This window comes from Oncorhynchus nerka, linkage group LG22 (assembly GCF_034236695.1).
Source record: "Oncorhynchus nerka isolate Pitt River linkage group LG22, Oner_Uvic_2.0, whole genome shotgun sequence".
Classification (NCBI taxonomy): Eukaryota; Metazoa; Chordata; class Actinopteri; order Salmoniformes; family Salmonidae; genus Oncorhynchus; species Oncorhynchus nerka.
Window position 1 is genome coordinate 41,772,448 of NC_088417.1, and position 20,268 is coordinate 41,792,715.

At 42.9% G+C, this 20,268-nt stretch overlaps 1 protein-coding gene across 2 annotated transcripts in view; it reads left to right on the forward strand.

Moving 5' to 3' along the window:
* Window positions 1–3,738: 3,738 nt before the first annotated feature.
* Window positions 3,739–20,268, forward strand: part of LOC115105188 (nuclear receptor-binding protein 2-like) — a 74,379-nt gene continuing 57,849 nt past the window's right edge. For both annotated transcript variants that reach the window (XM_029626898.2, XM_029626899.2), the window contains exon 1: window positions 3,739–4,346. In XM_029626898.2, coding sequence (XP_029482758.1) covers window positions 4,227–4,346 — 120 coding nt within the window. In that variant the 5' untranslated portion in view covers window positions 3,739–4,226. The remainder of the gene's footprint in view (window positions 4,347–20,268) is intronic.

The following is a 20,268-nucleotide window of genomic DNA, read 5'->3' on the forward strand; positions in this document are numbered from 1 at the left end:
GAACCGGACCGTGGATAGTTTTTTTGGTTGTTTTTTGTTGTTGAATTTTACCCCTTTTTCTCCCCAATTTCGTAGTGTCCAATTGTTGTAGTAGCTACTATCTTGTCTCATCACTACAAATCCCGTACGGGCTCGGGAGAGACGAAGGTTGAAAGTCATGCGTCCTCCGATACCCAATCTAGCCGCACTGCTTCTTAACACAGCGCGCATCCAACCCGGAAGCCAGCCGCACCAATGTGTCGGAGGAAACACCGTGCACCTGGCAACCTGGGCTAGCGCGCACTGCGCCCGGCCCGCCACAGGAGTCGCTGGTGTGTGATGAGACAAGGACATCCCTACCGACCAAGCCCTCCCTAACCCGGATGACGCTAGGCTAATTGTGAGTCGCCCAACGGACCTCCCGGTCGCGGCCGGTCACGACAGAGCCTGGGCGCGAACCCAGGGTCTCTGATGGCACAGCTGGCGCTGCAGTACAGCGCCCTTAACCACTGCGCCACCCGGCAGGCCCCTAAGGACCGTGGATCGTTGCCGGGGGCTCCGGACCATAGATCATTGCCGGAGGAACCGGACCGTATATCGTCGCCGGAGGAATCAGACTGTAGATCGTCGCCAGGGACTTCGGACCGTGGATTGTCGCTGGAGGCTCCGGACTGCAGACCGTCGCCAGAGTGTCAGGACTGCAGACCGTCACTGGAGGCTCCGGGCCATGGATAGTCACTGGAGGCTCCGGTCCATGAATCGTCACTGGAGGATTCGTGCCATGGATCTTCACTGGAGGCCGGTTGCGTAGAGCTGGCACAGAACGCACTGGGCTGGAGAGACGTACTGGAGGCCTGGTGCGTGGAGCCGGCCAGGATATACTGGGCCGTGGAGACGCACCGGAGGTTTGGAGCGCAGTGCTGGCACAACCAGTCCTGGCTGGATGCTCACTTTAGCCCGGCAAGTGCGGGGCGCTGGCACAGGACACACTGGGCTGTGAAGACGTACTGGAGGCATAGTGCGTAGATCTGCCACAGGATATACTGGGCCATGGAGGCGGCTGGAAATCTGGAGCGTAGAGCTGGCACAACGCGTCCTGGCTGGATGCTCACCCTAGCCCGGTAACTGCGGGGCGCTGGCACAGGATGCACTGGGCTGTGAAGGTGCACAGGAGACACAGTGCACAGAGCTGGCAGGATATCCTGGGCCGAAGAGACACACCGGAGACCAGGAGTGCTGAGCCGGCACAATCCATCCTGGCTGAATGCCCACTCTAGCACGGTAAATGCGGGGAGCTGGCACAGAGCGCACTGGGCTGTGGATGCGTACCGGAGACACAGTATGTGTAATCGCAAAGTATGGTGCCTGAAGGGTCACACGCTCCTCAAAGTGACTGTCTTGCTCCCGACTCCAACCCCTCCAAACTCGTTCGTCCCGCTCCACTGCCAACTACTCCTCGCTCAAACCGTCCAAGAATTCCTCCTCGGTCTCGGACTCACCCCTCAGCACCGAATCCCACGTCATCTGCCCCACCCCAAATTTTGGGGGGGGCTGCCTCTCAGGTTTCCATCGTGTCCTCTCCTCCTGACCACGCTGCTTGGTCCGTTGGTGGTGGGATCTTCTGTCGTTAGAAGAAGACCAAGGTGCAGCGTGGTAGGCTTACATTTATTTTATTTTCAAATGACACCAAAAAACAACAATACACGAACTGAACGTAAAGCTCTGTAGCGCTAAACAGCAACTATACAAAGACAAGATCCCACAAACTAGGGTGGAAACAGGCTGCCCAAGTATGATTCCCAATCAGAGACAACGATAGACAGCTGCCTCTGATTGGGAACCATACCCGGCCAACAAAGAAATAGAAAACTTGAATGCCCACCAAGACAAAGGTAAGGTAGGATGTGAGTACATTTGCGGTAAACCTAGGCATTGAGTAATGATGAGAGAGATATAGTCTCTAGAGACGTTTAAACCAGGTGATGTCATCGCATATGTAGGAAGTGGAACAACATGGCTAGAGGCTCTACAGTGAAATAAGACAGTGATTACTAACCAGGACAGTAATGGACGGGGCATATTGATATTAGAGAGAGACATGCGTAGTCAAGTGAACATATGGGTCCAGTGAGTGGTTGGGCTGACTGGGGACACAGCGATTCAGACAGTTAGCAGGCCGATGCTAACAAGCTAACAGTTAGTAGGCCGGGGCTAAACAAGCTAGCAGTTAGCAGACCAGATTAGCAAGCAAGCAGTTGGCAGACCGGGGCTAGCAGTTAGCAGACCAGGGCAGGCAAGCTAGCAGTTAGCAGACCAGGGCACGCCTTCTAGCAGTTAACAGACCGGTGCTAGCAAGTTTGCCTTTGAGGGACGTCACGATGGGGGTAAGTCTGTTTTTGCCTCTTCGCGCGGTGATGTCGATAGACCAATCGTGGAATTAGTAGGGTTCAAAGTAGCTCTAGGTAGCTAGTAGGCCGCAGTTAGCAGAATGGGCCTTCGGCGGGCGTCGCGCCTGAGGGACCTGTTGGAATCCTCGGGCAGATTATGTCGGTATTCCAGTCGTAGAGGATCAGCGGGGTTCCCTGCCGGTTTGTAGCCCAGGAGTGGACTTCGGTGGTAGCACAGGAGCCCTGGCCGGGCTAGCTTCAGGCTAATTGGTGCTTGCTCCGGGATCGAAACGCTAGCCAGGAGTAGTCACCCGGGATTGCGGTTAGCTAGTTGCGAAGATCCAGATGAAAATGTTCAGAGTTTGCAGTAGGAATCCGGGGATATGGGGGGAAAAAAAAGAATAGGTCCGTTATGCTCTGGTTTGAGTCACGTTGTTCGAACTGATGAGAGCTTTCCGAGCTTTCCGTTAGCTGATGATTGCTAGCAGTGGTTTGCTGACTGATAGCTGGTAGGTAGTTGGCTAGCTTCAGTTGAGGGATTCCAGATCCGAAGTAAATAGAAATACTTTAGGGAAAAAAGCAGATCCACGCCACATTGGGTGAGGTGGGTTGCAGGAGAGTATTTAGAAGTTGAGGTTTAGGAAAATATTTTTAAAAGATATGCGAAGAAAAAGATGTAAAAGATATATACAAGGGACACGACAGGACAAAGACGTCTGACTGCTACGCCATCTTGGATTCAATCTGCGCTGACTCTAGTTCAGCACAGATGATCTTAAATAAATGTATGTCTCAGAGCAGACAGGATGTATTGTATGAGATTTTGCAGTGCTTGTATGGGGTGAAACAGGTGGAGGTATTTGGGTAACAGCTCATGTGGGAGTAGAGGGGAATGAGGATGTGGATGTTATCGCCAAGCAGGCTCTTAAACATCCTAATGTTGAGATATTAATTATAAATCCGTAAAGTAGAAGCCAAGGGTTTAATAAGAACAGTGGTTAAAAACAAATGGCAAGAGTTGTGGAACAGGGAGAGAAAGGGAAGACACCTGCGTAAGATCATTGTCAGGAGGAGATGGAGACAGTGGAACATGTTCTATTTCAGTGCCAGAAATATGTGAGGGAAAGAGAGGGATTGTTATTGGATTTGAGGAGTAACGGGGTTGAAAAGCCAGGATTAAGTGAACTGCCGGGGAAATCTTCGGGAGTCGTAGTATTTAATTATGTATTTTCTTTTCTTCTGGAGATTTGATTATTGGGTAGGATTTAGACCTTCACTGTCTGTGGTCCACACTCCAGTCCAGCTGGTGGCGATAGTTCCACTTAAAGTTGGTTGCCAACCGCCATATAAAATTCACATAAGAAGAAGCGAATTAACCAACAACAACAATGACGCATGGTGTTAGGCGATGTAAAAAAATATATACTTTATACGGTCAATGGGAGAGATAATTAACGAAACAAAAGGAGGCAACGGAAGAACAACTTTTTTCCTACATATTTTTTCCATACACATGATTTGGCTCTTCATCTGTGAATACGGATAGTAAAGGAGCAACATTTCGCAATCTATTTTGCATGCAGTTGAGCGCGCAAACTGGACTAATATTTTCCCTCGGTTAACCTATTAACACGACTATTATATAATTTATTGAAGCTTTTTATTTGAACTTTATCAGGCGTACATTTTGAAGGTGTTTTAATTAAACCTTTATTTTTGACTGCTACGGTTTACCCCTGTGCTCACAGCAATATGTGTTGAGCTCTTTACTATAGCTGTGTCGTCGGGGATTCTAGACTGCATAGACATTTGCGCTACATTCGAGTGAAAACTGGGAAATAACAATAAAAACGGAATACAATGACTATGTCTGTCCCGGAGAGCAATTCAGGGTCCGAGGGGAAGGAGGAGGAGAGTGAAGATGAGAGTGAAATCCTGGAGGAAAGCCCATGCGGTCGCTGGCAAAAGCGAAAAGAGCAGGTTGGTCTATCTGTTTGGTTGCTCCGGTGGCAGCGATTCAACTTGTGGGATACACATATTGACAGTTAAAGGGGAGACAAGAAAAGCATAATTCTGTTTGGAGCATGATTGCCTGGAACATTATTCCCTGATAGGCCTATAGTCTACATCGTAACGAATCTAATAATCATTGGGGCTGGATGGTGATGCCTTTCGGATGGTACCTTCCTGTCTGTACTCTGTATTGTAGCAGCCTGGTACAGCCGATGCATTCCATAGTAGTGGTAGGCAACTATATTCAGCTGCGGCCTTATTTTATGTAGTAATGGATGGTCAGGGGCCAGAACATAGCCACAATGCCTAGTCTACTCCACCCATGCTGTACCAAAGATTTCCATCGCACAGCTTTAACCAACCATTTCCAGCACACAGCTTTAACCAACTACTGTAGGTATGTTGGTCTATTGTACTTTAAACAATGTGTATTCAGGTTGCTTAGCATTCAAACCTGGGTCAGTAGGTGCCCAACATAACACCAGGTGGCGGTGTGTTGGACACAGTCACTCCTATATAGAGGACTATAGAGACGGTCTGTCTGCCTGATTTCTGTCACCTTTAGCTTACCTGTGTAATATTGACGTGTTTTGCAAACACGGTCCTGTTTTATTAATTGCTGTGCTGATCAATGGGCAGCTTATTAACGCCTTCAAATTAATATGTAGCTTAACATTGTGTGTATTTGCATTTATTTTTTCAGTGAAGATGGTGACGCTACAATAATACACATTTACTGTAGGCCATATCTATAAATACATACAATGATCTATACACCGTATACATAACATTAGGAACACCTTTCCATGACAGACTGATCAGATGAATCCAGGTGAAAGATATGATCCCTTATTGATGTCACTTGTTAAATCCACTTCAATCAGTGTAGATGAAGGGGAGGAGACGGGTTCAATAAGTATTTTTAAGCCTTGAGACATGGGTTGTGTATGTTTGCCATTCAGTGTGTGAATGGACAAAACAAAATATTTAAGTATCTTTGAATGGGGTATGGTAGTAGGTGCCAGGCACACCAGTTTGAGTGTGTTTCGTACTGCAATGCTGCTGTTTTCCCGTGTGTAAAAAGAATGGTCCACCATCCAAAGGACATCCAGCCAACTTGACACAACTGTGGGATGCATTGGAGCCAACATGGGCCAGCATCCCAGGGGAACACTTTCAACACCATGAAGAATCTATGTCCCGACGAATTGAGGCTGTTCTGAAGGCAAAAGGGGGTGCAACTCAATATTAGGAAGGTGTACCTAATGTTTTGTGTGTGTAGAAATATACACATACACAGAACAAAAATATGAATGCACATTTTTTTGGTACTTTCCCCCCCAATTTCGTGAAATCCAATTGGTAGTTAAAGTCTTGTCCAATCGCTGCAACTCTCGTACAGACTTGGGAGAGGCGATGGTCGAGAGCCTTGCATCCTCTGAAACACGACCCTGCCAAGCTGCACTGCTTCTTGACACTGCTCGCTTAACCTGGGAGGCCAGCCGCACCAATGTGTCAGAGGAAACACTGTACAGCTGCCTACTAAAGTCAGCGTGCATGCGCCCGGCTGCCACAAGGAGTCGCTAGAGCGTGATGGGACAAGGACATCCCAGCCGGCCAAACCCTCCCCTAACCCGGGCGATGCTGGGCCAATTTATCATCCCTGGTATTTCTTTATACAACTTTCCAAATATACATAACCAACAGTTTACGGTCTAGCTACCTGTATACTTACCACCACTGCACTGGGGACCAACAAACTCCAACCACCTGTTCTGCATGATAGGGTCTTTTGGCAGGGCATGCAAACCATAGTTGGTCAATCCTTATAGGGCTGCGATCTTTTTTCATTGGGGGAGATGAAACAACGGAACCCCATTCAACGAAGGGAAGCGAATTAGAAGGGGTGATTTGCACTTGGAGTTTGGCAAAGGGGGGCATTATTTTTGGACATAATTGTAATCCAAACCCAACCTTCATTTACTCGTTGTGACTTACTGATGTTCCCAACTCCGTTTTAGACAAGACTGACTTTATGAACAAAATGAGCTTATTTACACTTTGTAGTCAATTGACATTAGAATGAATGCTTCTGACTCAAGTTGATTCCTCCCCTGTTTTTAAAGGGATTTGTTGGTTTTAAGGGGAAGTCTCTAGTTAAAGGTGTATTATACAACATTTCCACATGCAAAGCCTGATTTTTAAAAAGAATGCAACCGAAGTCTGTCATTGGTAGTGCTATTGTAACCTTTATTTCGATGCTGTTTGTTTACATGTAACTTTAGCTAGTAATTTGTCTTCTCAGCAGTTTGAGTTGTGTTCTGTCTGACAGTGAAATATGGCTAGCTCTTACCATAGCTTGGATTATGGAGTAGCTAGCTGTCTAGTGTTGCAGAAGCCCATTGCATGCATTGTAAGGTAGCAGCGTGACAATTTGACCAAAGTACAGCGTGTCCCACAAAATATGTGTGTGTATATTTATACATACACACGTGTATTATACGTATGTGTGTGTGTGTATATATATATATATATATATATAATATATAAATGCAATGAAAATTGGTGGTCAGCTAGCTTGAAGGGTGTCTTTAGTTGCAAAACTTACCGTTATTTTCCAGTTCATTTAAATGTTGAGCTTGAGGTGATTTCACCCTCAAGCTACTAGAGAGTGTTTGACGTTAGGGGTTGGGGGATGTTGGGGGAAAATGAGCTAACTAGCATTCAGCTGACTAGTGTTAGCTAGCTACAGAGGCTAGCTGCTGGACTTTGGGCAAGCAAGCTCATATTACCGAGCTACCTACGTAGTTAATGAAAATATCTGTTTGCATTTATTGATTACCCTCAGCTTGAATACCACCATATAGCTAGCTAGCTACAGTAGCCTAGGTTTGTTCGTATACACTTATTATGCCTGGTGCAAACAGCTGTACTGTTGGGCAGCAACTGAGTTGCTGGTCCCAGATTTAGAACTGAGCTTCGGCTAAAAAAAGATAGTTAGCACATCGTTGGTTCTTAATAGACAGAAATGAGCACTTGAGGGCGATAAATTAGAAGTGTAATCAAAACTGTTGCACCTCCAAATGTATGCAGTCTGAAAGGTGGCAAGTCTAATGGTCACTTTATGGACACTTTAATCTTGTTCTTATCCAACACGTAGATATTGAGGCAGGTTGGGGCAAGACATTTTCTTTTTTTTCTAATGCTCAGGACCCAGTATGTGGTTCTCGGTAACGGCCGGACTGCTCATGACAGAGGCAGGGAGTGTGTTGTGTACTTCCAATCAAGGTGATTTGTGATTTATCATTGACATTGCTGTCATATTGGCTTAGTTATGATGGTAGGGAGATTTTAATTGAACTTTGAGCATCAATCAATCCCTACTTATTTTAACATTGAGCATCAATCAACCCCAATCCCGACTGGTGCGACAATAATAATCTGTGCACTGTGCACCTGCCAACTCTCCTTCAATTCAAAGTTCAATGCCAATTCTTCTTCAATTCCGGAAAAAACTTCAGAGCGAACGGAACAGCACACCTCTGTCTTACTATATGTAGGCCATGTATCTAATGCTGTCTGGCAAAAAGAGGAGTAAACTCTTTTTGGCCAGACAGCATCAAATACATGGGCTACACATACATGTTGTAACGGTTTTCTAGGTGTGAAGGAGAGTCGGACCAAAATGCAGCGTGATGATGATTCATGATATTTTAATGAAGGAAAAAACTATACATGAAGAAACTACAAAATAATGAAATGTGAAAACCGAAACAGCCCTATCTGGTGCAAACACAAAGACAGGAACAATCACCCACAAAACACTCAAAGAATATGGCTGCCTAAATATGGTTCCCAATCAGAGACAACGATAAACACCTGCCTCTGATTTAGAACCACCCCAGACAGCCATAGACTTTGCTAGATACCCCCACTAAGCCACACCTAATACCTAACAAAACCCCAAGACAAAACACACCACAATAAACCCATGTCACACCCCGGCCTGACCAAATAAATAAAGACAAACACAATATACTTCGACCAGGGCGTGACACATGTCCTCTGCCTCAACGACGATGGCAGTATAATCAGCAGCACCTGTCTTTTTCCTAAAAAATGCATCGACTTGGGACATTTTTCAGTTAAAAATAAGTCTAGTTTATTTCTCCTTTTCTCTGCCCCGCTTTGAAAGCGCCTCACAGCTTCATTTCAATAAAAGTCACGTTTCCAATCCTATCGCGGGAAACAATGCATGATAACTCTGTCAGGGTGGAATATGACATTTGTTTCTACTATTATGAGAAACTTGGATCATATAACACATTTATTACACATCTATAAGCATTTCATGAATGTGGTTTAACGGGTCCCAACCGCATAATGAAAGGTTAAAGAAAAATATCCATAGCATATCTATAGCACTTTCATGTCATGCTATGCAAGAGCTCATATTTAGATATCTTAATAGATGCATCATTATAATGAGAGCGTAGTGTCATCATTATGGCTGTTCTCACAAGTGTGCTTCTGCCATACAAGTGTTAGTAAAAATGCCAAAAGGCCAAATGACATTTAGAAAATCATGCTGATATATAGCCTGTATTACCCCCATTCTCCCCACCTGCCGGTATAGGCCCGTGATTTACCTTATTCTTCTCTCTGAGGCCAATGGTGCATGAAGATCACCACAGGGTTGGTGCATTTTGTTGAATAAAATTGTGTAGTTTGAGGGTCATCGACTCATTCGTAACTCATTAACAGCCCTCCGCCACATCACAATTAGGCCTAAGTTTATGTATGGGTCTATGTATGTGAAGGGCTTTCCAAGAAAAACTTCCAAAATGACTAATTTGAGGTAGAATGTTAGAGTACACAACAGGGTGGGGATTGGTTTATTTGATCTCACTTTAGTCCAGTGGACAGGATGCGAACAGGTGACTTGACCTTGAATATCCCTTTGAGCATGGTGAAGTTATTAATTACACTGGATGGTGTATCTATACACCCATTCACTACAAAGATGCAGGCGTCCTTCCTAACTCAGTTGCCAGAGAGGAAGGAGACCACTGAGGGATTTCACCATGAGGCCAATGGTGACTTTAATACAGTTACAGAGTTTAATGGCTGTGATAGAAGAAAGCGAGGATGGATCAACAACACTGTTCTTACTCCACAATACTAACCTAATTGACAAGGGTGAAAATAAGGAAGCCTGTACAGAATAAAAATATTCCGAAACATGCATCCTGTTTGCAACAAGGCACTAACATAATACTGCAAAAAAATGTGTCAAAGCAATTCACTTTGTATCCTGCATACAACGTGTTTTGTTTGGGGCAAATCCAATACAACACATTACTAAGTACCACTCTCTAGGGTTGGGCGGTAGCCAGATTTGCATATTGTCATACCATCCTTCTCTCATCCTGGGATTTACAGTATTACGCAAAAAACGCCCATTGGGCATCTTACCAGAATGCTAACAAAAATAGCACAAGTAATAGAGAATTTCCATGGAGGCTGCTAGCTAAATATGCTAACTTAAATAAACAAATTGCGAAGACAGGTAATCCAGCTCATAGGAGCTATTGAATGGCATTTTCTGTGAGTGTGGACATATACAAGCGATGTGAATGAGAGACATTGTGCAAATGAACAAAGTTTTGATGTATGTTTGTCTGAAGGAAGAACAGTACTGGCTCTGCAGCAGCATGTATATACTCGCTTTGACTGTGTGGAGTATTGAGTTTGGTCTGCCTGCTCTTCTCAGAGAAGATGGTGGACGTGTACACCGGAGAAGATGGGGGAGGAGCAGACTGGCTGAGAACAGAGAGGAGAAAAAATGCAAGGAAATCAAAACTAACCTCCAAAGGGCTTTGACTTCTCCAACACAGCAGAAGGTTAACACAATACGATGCCCCGTCACCTTATTAATTCAGCCACTTACTTAGATAACTAGCAAGTTAAACTTAGGGATCACATTAATGCAGAATTCTTCGTTTTTCACACAGGAAATCTACACAGAACTAAAATTCTTCTTATTGTAACTTCTGCTCAGCATCAGACAAATTTTGAGCTTCGTTTGCACTTTTCCACTAGGATGAGAATTCACGAAGGGCATTCTATCAGCAGACAGTGCTCTGACTGATGTGTAGCTACTTTTCTCCGGTGCTTTTATCAGTGTGCCCGCCTACTTTTCTCAGGTAAAATGCCAGCTTAAACAAAACATTAGGAAATGTAACTGGCCACATTTTTTCTGAGTGGCCGAATTAGATTTTATAGCAGATTTAAATTCAAAACTATGGCAAGACCTGAAAATGGTTCAATAACAATGATCAACAACAAATTTGACAGAGTTTAAGGATTTTGAAAAGAATAATGGGTAACAATGCTAGTGTGGAAAGCTCTTAGAGACTTACTCAGAAAGACTTCCAAAGATGATTCCAAAGGTGTCTGCCAAAGGTGATTCTAACATGCATTGACAGGGGGTTGAATACTTCTTAGGGTTTCCCAAACTCAGTCCTGGGGCCCCCATGGGTGCACGTTTAGGCATTAGACCTAGCACTACATAGCTGGTTCAAATAACCATCTCATCATCAAGCTTTGATTATTTGAATGAGCTGTGTAGCGCCTGGGCAAAAACAAAAACGTGCATCTATGGCGGGCCCCAGGACCGAGTTTGGGAAACCACTACTTCTCTACTAAAGAAAATTCATGTTAAACAAATGTTAGAATCTAAGAAGATAATAATGATAATATGGTTCAAGGTAAATGGCAAATTACAGCACAAAATAATGCTAATAATGAGAGAAATCGGGTGTCTTGTTAATAGGGGTAAAGGTAAGTATCTGTCGTTCTGCCCCTGAACAAGGCAGTTAACCCACTGTTCCCCGGTAGGCCGTCATTGTATATAAGAATTTGTTCTTAACTGACTTGCCTAGTTAAATAAAGGTCAAATAAATAGGCAATGTCAAAATATTCAGGTGATATTTGGGTGTCTTTGAATCCAGAGACACATCAAATCTACGCAACAACATTATAGAAATGAGGATAGTGAAAAATCTGAGTTTAGCCTCTTAGCATCCAGAGTGTCTAATGATTATTTTCTTACATTGTTGTGTCTCAATGGGCCACTAGGCTATAAACAAGAGCTAAATGCAATGGTCAGGTCACTCTGAGGAAGATGTTAGCTTGATGTCGAAACGTCAGTCGCCTATTCACATCCTGTACAATTGATTTATTTTCGCTCACTTTAATCCATCTCAGCTTTTTTGTTGTTGAGTGCTCCAACTCCTTTCTACCTCGAATGAGTCCTTTTGGAAGTGTTTCTTTGTAAGCCCTTCTCATGATTTTAGTAATTTTGTTATTGAACACCCCTCCTTTCCCTTTGGTGGCTGAAGCGCAAAAGGCCCACCTGAACTCTGGTCTATGTATAAATTCTATGAACTCAAAGGAAAGTAATCTATTTTTCCATTCATAAAGCATTTATATCTAAGCATTTAATGGTAATTATAGATCAGTGGCAGTTTGCATTTAAAGGTCAATGTAGGAATTCTATGCAGTCAATTTAATGTAATTTCTAATACCTTATTTACGTAAGTTTTCAGACCCTTTTCAATGAGACTCGAAATTCAGCTCAGGCGCTTCCTGTTTCCATTGATCATCCTTCAGATGTTTCTACAACTTGATTGGAGTCCACCTGTGGTAAATTGATTGGACATGATTTGAAAATGCATACACCTGTTTATATAAGGTACATGTCAGAGAAAACCAAGCCATGAGATTGAAGGAATTGTCCGTAGAGCTCCCAGACAGGACCGTGTCAAGGCACAGATCGGGGTAAGGGTACCGAAACATTTCTGTAGTATTGAAGGTCCCCAAGAACACAGTGGCCTCCATCATTCTTAAATGGAAGAAGTTTGGAACCACCAAGACTTTTCCTAGCGCTGGCTGCCCGGCAAAACTGTGCAATCGAGGGAGAAGGACTTTGGTGAGGGAGGTGACCCAATGGTCACTCTGACAGAGCTCCAGAGTTCATCTGGAGAGGGGAGAAACTTCCAGAAGGACAACCATCTCTGCAGCACTCCACCAATCAGGCCTTTATGGTAGAGTGGCCAGACGGAAGCCACTCCTCAGTAAAAGGCACATGACAGCCTGCTTGGAGTTTGCCAAAAGGCACCTAAAGGATGCTCAGACCATGAGAAACAAGAATCTGGTCTGATGAAACCAAGATTGAACTCTTTGGCCTGAATGCCAAGCGTCACATCTGCAGGAAACCTGGCACCATCCCTACGGTGAAGCATGGTGGTGACAGCATCATGCTGTGGGGATGTTTTTCAGCGGCAGGGACTGGGAGAATAGTTAGGATTGAGGGAAAGATGAACGGAGCAAAGTACAGAAGGATCCTTGATGAAAACCTACTCCAGAGTGCTCAGGACCTCAGACTGGGGCGACGGTTCGCCTTCCAACAGGACAATGACCCTAAGTAGACAACACAGGAGTGACTTCAGGACAAGTCTCTGAATGTCCTTGAGTGGCCCAGACACAGCCCGGCCTTGAACCCGATCGAAAATCTCTGGAGAGACCTGAAAATAGCTGTGCAGTGACACTCCCCATGCAACCTGAAAGCTTGAGAGGATCTGTGGAGAAGAATGGGAGAAACTCCCCAAATGCAGGTGTACCAAGCCTGTAGCGTCATACCCAGGAAGACTCAAGGCTGTAATCGCTGCCAAACGTGCTTCATCAGTACTGAGTACTGAGTGAAGGGTCTGAATACTTCTGTAAATGTGATATTTCAGTTTTTTATTTTTAATACATTTGCAAAACAACTGTTTTTGTTTAATCATAATGCGGTATTGTGTGTAGATTGAAGGGGGGGGAACAGTTAAATATGTTTTAGAATAAGGCTGTAACGTAACAAAATGTAATGTAACTTTCCGAATGCACTGTAAATAAGGTATCTGTTTTTTATTTGGAATAAATTTGCAACAATTTCTAACAACCTGTTTTTGCTTTGTCATTATTGGGTATTGTGTGTAAATTGATGAGGAATTGTTTTATTTAATCCGTTTTATAATAAGGCTGGAACGTAACAAAATGTGGAAAAAATGAAGGAGTCTGAATACTTTCCAAATGCACTGTGGAGGGCAAGACTACACAGCCTCCCATAATTGTATGGTCCTGGGAGGGGCCAAGTGCTTATATGTACAGTTGAAGTCGGAAGTTTACATACACCTTAGCGAAATACATTTAAACTCAGTTTTTCACAATTCCTGACATTTAATCCAAGTAAAAATGCCCTGTCTTAGGCCAGTTAGGATCACCACTTTATTTTAAGAATGTGCTATGTCAGAATAATAGTAGTGATTTATTTAAGCTTTTATTTATTTCATCACGTTCCCAGTGGGTCAGAAGTTTAGATATACTCAATTAGTATTTGGTAGCATTGCCTATACATTTTTTAACTTGGGTCAAATGTTTCGGGTAGCCTTCCACAAGTTTCCCACAATAAGTTGGGGGAATTTTGGCTCATTCCTCCTGATAGAGCTGGAGTAACTGAGTCAGGTTTGTAGGCCTCCTTGCTCACACACGCTTTTTCAGTTCTGCCCACACATTTTCTATAGGATTGAGGTCAGGGCTTTGTGATGGCCACTCCAATACCTTGACTTTGTTGTCCTTAAGCCATTTTGCCACAACATTGGAAGTATGCTTGGGGTCATTGTCCATTTGGAAGACCCATTTGCAACCAAGCTTTAACTTCCTGACTGATGTCTTGAGATGTTGCTTCAATATATCCACATAATTTTCCTATCTCATGATGCCATTATTTTGTGAAGTGCACCAGTCCCTCCTGCAGCAAAGCACCCTCACAACATGATACTGCCACCCCTGTGCTTCACGGTTGGGATGGTGTTCTTTGGCTTGCAAACCTCCCCCCTTTTCCTCCAAACATAACGATGGTCATTATGGCCAAACAGTTCTATTTTTCTTTCATCAGACCAGAGGACATTTCTCCAAAAAGTATGATCTTTGTCCCCATGTGCAGTTGCAAACCGTTGTCTGGCTTTTTTATGGCGGTTTTGGAGCAGTGGCTTCTTCCTTGCTGAGCAGCCTTTCAGGTTATATAGGACTCGTTTTACTGTGGTTATAGATACTTTTGTACCTGTTTCCTCCAGCATCTTCACAGGGTCCTTTGCTGTTGTTCTGGGAATGATTTGCACTTTTCGCACCAAAGTACGTTCATCTCTAGGAAACAGAATGCGTCTCCTTCCTGAGCAGGATGACGGCTGCGTGGTCCCATGGTGTTTATTCTTGCGTACTATTGTTTGTACAGATGAACGTGGTACCTTTTAGGTGTTTGGATATTGCTCCTAAGGACGAACCAGGCTTGTGGAGGTCTACAATTATTTTTCTCTGCTTATTTCTTTTGATTTTCCCTTGATGTCAAGCAAAGGGACACTGAGTTTGAAGGTAGCCCATCAGAAGCTTCTATAGCTATGACATTTTTTGGAATTTTCCAAGCTGTTTAAAGGCACAGTCAACTTAATGTATGTAAACTTCTGACCCACTGGAATTGTGATACAGTGATATAATCTGTCTGTAAACAATTGTTGGAAAAATTACTTGTCATGCACAAAGTAGTTGGTTGTTACGTACGCCTCTAGGAAGAGGAAATGCAACACCCTGCTAAAATTCAACTCTTCGTGGAGTGAAAGATGTATGGGACTGTAGGTGCAAGTAAGGATGACAAAAAGCAGAGAATTGACTGTTTTCCTTCATACGGTAATATGGGGAAAAGGGGCTGGACGGAACCAACGCAATGAAAGTAAATGTCAAAGCCCCCTCTACCTTACCTGCCTACCCACTACTTACCTAACTTAGCACCACCTGGTGCACTAACAAAAATACATGGGGGTGGTCCACCCAGGTCTTACCTAGTGTGCATAGACAGTGAATACTACAGGTTATGTATGCCCACGGGCCTCATGCCTAAGCACTCCCTAGGTGCCTTCCCCCCGGGGAACAAATGAAACAGAATAATACAATATACTTACAACAAAAACTTATAAAAAAACTAAAACTCAGGATATAACAATCAGCTCTCTCAGCAACAACTAACATAGTACATACCAAATCTCATTCTGAGAAACAACCAACATATGATATAACCCTCAGCTCTCTTCTAAGCAACAGAGCACTGGCTTATGTAGCTGGAGAAGGTGTCTAATGGGATACAGCTTTATCCTGACGAGGGTGCGGAGTCAGCTCTCCAATCATCGATGTGGCCGACCAATCACCTGCTTGGGGGAATTTCAGGAAGCCATCCTGAAACACACACATACAAAACCACAACACAGAAACTGGGGAACGTAACATTTGTTAACAAGAAATTTGTGGAGTGGTTGAAAAACGAGTTTTAATGACTCCAACCTAAGTGGATGTAAACTTCCGACTTCAACTGTACCTGTTTGAGCTCCCATTTGAACAATCTAATCTTGGCAATTGGTAATTTCAATCAATAAACTGGTTCTACAATGTAAAAGGCAATTTCTACATGCATTGTTACATTGGCTTAATCAGACTTAGCTTAATGATTGTTAACCTAATGATATTTAATCACCATTCATACATGGAACAATAGTTTTTTCTTCAACGTACTGACTCCTATTCGTGGCACGCAGGCCCCGTAGCCTTTTTCTACGCGCACAATTACGCACAACCAGAATGACACAGACACACTCCGACATAACTCGGGAAATATGGACATACCCCAAGCGACTTACAGCTGTAATCGCAGCAAAAGGTGGCGCTACAAAGTATTAACTTAAGGGGGCTGAATAATTTTGCACGCCCAATTTTTCAGTTTTTGATTTGTTAAAAAAGTTTGAAATATCCAATAAATGTCGTTCCACTTCATGATTGTGTCCCACTTGTTGTTGATTCTTCACAAAAAAATACAGTTTTATATCTTTATGTTTGAAGCCTGAAATGTGGCAAAAGGTCGCAAAGTTCAAGGGGGCCGAATACTTTCGCAAGGCACTGTAGATAGCATTCTTAACTAAATGTTTGATGGTTGTATTAGCATTTATGATGATTTTGTCATGTTTTATTGACCTAGTTGGAAAATGTATTGATATTGCCAGGGGCTTAGCTAGCTGTTTAGCTACATTAAGGAATAAGAGGGAAATGCTAGCTTCCGTTACCACCCTGTGTTAGTTCTTTTTACTCTGAAATGGGGAATTGAATTTGAATCATTTGAATTCTTTGATTTGTTAAATCTATTCAAGAATAGTCAAACTTAAAAATGTTAACAGTAGGATTATTTGTTTTCCATTGTTTTCTGTTCTATGTCTGGAAAAGGTTAATATAATGTTCATATTTCCTTTAACATTCTGTTCATTAATTTTGATAAGTGGGGCATGTTTATAAATGCTTTATACATTCTTTATGAATTGTCAAATGTATTTATTATTATTTATTTATTCTTTATGAATGGGAAAATACAGAAGGTTGGACTTTAGTTTGACTGCATGTAATTCATACATACACTGTAGACCATTCCTGTGTGTGTTAGACCGTTATAGACCACTTCATGTGTGTGTTATAGACCGTTATAGACCGCTTCATGTGTGTGTTATAGACCGCTTCATGTGTGTGTGTTATAGACCCGTTATAGACCGCTTCATGTGTGTGTTGTAGACCGTTATAGACCGCTTCATGTGTGTGTGTTATAGACCATTCACTTAATTGTGATCTGGAGGAAGGCTGTTAATGAGTTACAAAAGAGTTACCCTCAACTACCTGATTTGATCTGTAAAATTTACCCTGAGTATTCAACCCTGTGGTGATCTTCATGCACTGTTGACCTCAGTGAGATGGTAAGTCAGGGGTCTATACCGGCCGGTGTGGGAAATGGGATTGTGAAGTCTATATATCGGCATAACTTTCTAAACGTGGTTTGGCCTTTAGGCATAATCATTATCACTGGTATGGCAGAAGGACACTTTTGAGAACAGCCATCATTTTTTTTATGGTGCATCTATTAAGATACCGAAATATGAGCTCTCGCATAGCATTAAATGTTTATAGATGTGTAATGAATGAGTTATGAATATGTAGTCAAAGGAAATCCTTATCTATAGGGTATTGATATTAAATATATGTATGTTAAGAAATTATTGATCTATGTTAGGTTCTAAATAAACTAACAGAAAACTAGGAAAAGCTCAAACCAAGTTTATTCACCCAATGGGTCAAACAGCTGAAAAGACAAAGACCTGTTTCCACCAGCGCATATATTTATACCCCCTTTAGGGGCGGAGTCTCCTCCTTTTCTCTAAACACTACATCTTTGTTCCTAGGTAGGAAGTTAAGTGATGTGGTAATAAACGGTTCCTTCTCCCTTCATGTGACCTGACCTCGGCCCCCATTCCTCACTAATCCACAGCTATCCACCCTTATCAGTGACTGTAACCATTTGATTGCCTTTTCCCTTACTTAGTAACTCTCTAAGCCCATGGCTCATATCCACCCTTAATTGACCCCACCATATACATTCCTCCTACATATAACCATTAACTTCTGGTGTAGCACTTATTTCAAATGACAACCCAACATCTATTATAAATTATTATTCTGCTGTATGGATTAATTCATTTTTTGAAAAAAATATGGCCTCATTAACATGGGCACAGTAGCCAGGCAACCCATCCCTCCCTGTTTCCTTCGCAACTTTGAAGCTTCCCACAGATTATGCTACTGCTGAATCAACCTGCTGAAGCAAGACAGAATGAGGCCCCTTGATGACACATCATCAACGAGCTAGCTCACGAGGCCCCTTGATGATGTGAGGCCTGATGCAATTGCCTCCTCTGCCTAATGGTGCAATTGATGCAATTGCCTCCTCTGCCCGTACACTGTGCTTCACACAACTGCCTGACCTCCCTCCCGCTCTCAGACACAGGATACTTCACATGACAGACAAGTTTGGCCAACAACACACACCACGGCCCACCATTTTTCCCAGTGTTTTTCCACTCATTGATTACTGTCATTTCCATGTAAAAAATACCCATGAGCAGCAATATGTGAAGTTCATAGGAGCATGTCAAATTGGGTGTCAGATGAAAGCTAAGTCAACATTTTTCTTAAATTAAGGCATATATAAATCTTTCTAATATTTTCCATCCTAAAAATGAGGAATAAGCAAGGGCTTTGAATGTTTGTCAAATGGATGGAAAAGACGTCAAGAAACCATCTACCAGAAAAAGTCTTAAAGGGTATTATAAAATACATAAAAACACTAATATTAAGACCCCTGCCAACTAATATGCCTTCTGTAGGTTTAAGAAACTTTGTCTTGTGCCTTGAAATTCAGTTTCCAAAAATCCACATTAAGATATTTTCTCATTTCTATCCTTCATGAGAGAGGATAATGAAAGTTCACAAAAGTTCGATTAGTTATAGTGTTTGACTGATATCCATTTAGTTTATGAATTATTAAGTGATTAAAAAGCAAAATTCTGTTACCAAATCGTTAACAGAATTTCTGAAAAATGGATGAAGAAAATCATAGTCACAAACCACAGTTGAATCTGTTACTGTCCTCTATGCCAGTGGCATACTCTTATGTTCAGTTGAAATCTGTTTTCTTTCTGTTGTCTGGTGGTCAAAGAAATAGTCTGAAAAGTCTGGACAACCTCGCGCTCTCTCTCTTTCATTAATTTAGTTCATTTCATTTTGGTCCGGTCTCAACCAGCCTTGATTTCAACGTCCACAGACGTCTGGACCGTCCTTTATTTTGCCCAAACATTGACATAAATTTTGAGCACCTCTATCTTCTGAATGTTTTGGCATTTTAGGTAGAAAAAGTCACTTTCTGACCAATTCTACCATTCTACCATGTATGGAGTGTTTTGTTCAACTCAAAAGGCGTGCGGTCAAAAATGTATTGAATTCAAATGGAACGACCCTTAAGAGCCATTGTCATTCTGTGGCAGGCAGAGAGACGCTATTGAGGTAATATTTTCACTCATTTTTGTTTTTCCCCCACTTGGTTTTCGCTTTGTCAATTGTGTGTCGTGTTTTTATTAGCAATTTCTCTTACATTTTTGCTCTCAATTTCTACATCATTGCAAACCCCTAGAGGTAGTCACTAGCCTGGTCCCAGAACTGTCTGTTATCTTACCAACCAATTCCTTGTCATTCATTGTCATGCTAAACATGACAATTCCATAAGAAGTTAGCAAGCTAGCAGAAACGGACTGGCATCCAGCTAGGTAGTCGCCAACTTGGCAGCTTGATTTCAAAGCTTTGTGGTACTCTGTCTACATGGGGCAATCATAGTGTCTGATTTGGGTGTTTGTGAAGCCCTTACACGAGGACAGCCAGATGGACCTCAGAAACATGGCGAAGGTCATCACAGAATCCCATCCCTTTTCAAGATAAAACACGTTCTTATCATCCCATTTGAAAGGAGTTTACATTCCAGAGGCCTATGTAAAAGTAGTGCATGCTATAGGGAAAGGGGTGCCATTTATGGATGCAGACTAGGCATTTCATTGTACCATGGAGGTTAAATGAGCTCACGGACAATGGTGGAGTAACTCTACTCTACCTGGACCTGTAAGTGTGGGGCCTTTTACTTGTGGCCTAGCTGGTGAGATTATCACCTGCAGCCCAAAGCCCTTTCACCACTGAACCCCAGGGGGGCTGGAGAGCGAGACGGAAGGAAGCAGGATTTTTGCCCAAATAATCCCTCCTAGAGAGACACATTGTCCATCATCCCATGCTTGCATTATTCCTCCCAAGAGAGAGACAGATTGTCAGTCACCCCATACTTCCATTATTACATCAATGGTAGCAGTGAAGATGGGACTGCAGTGAC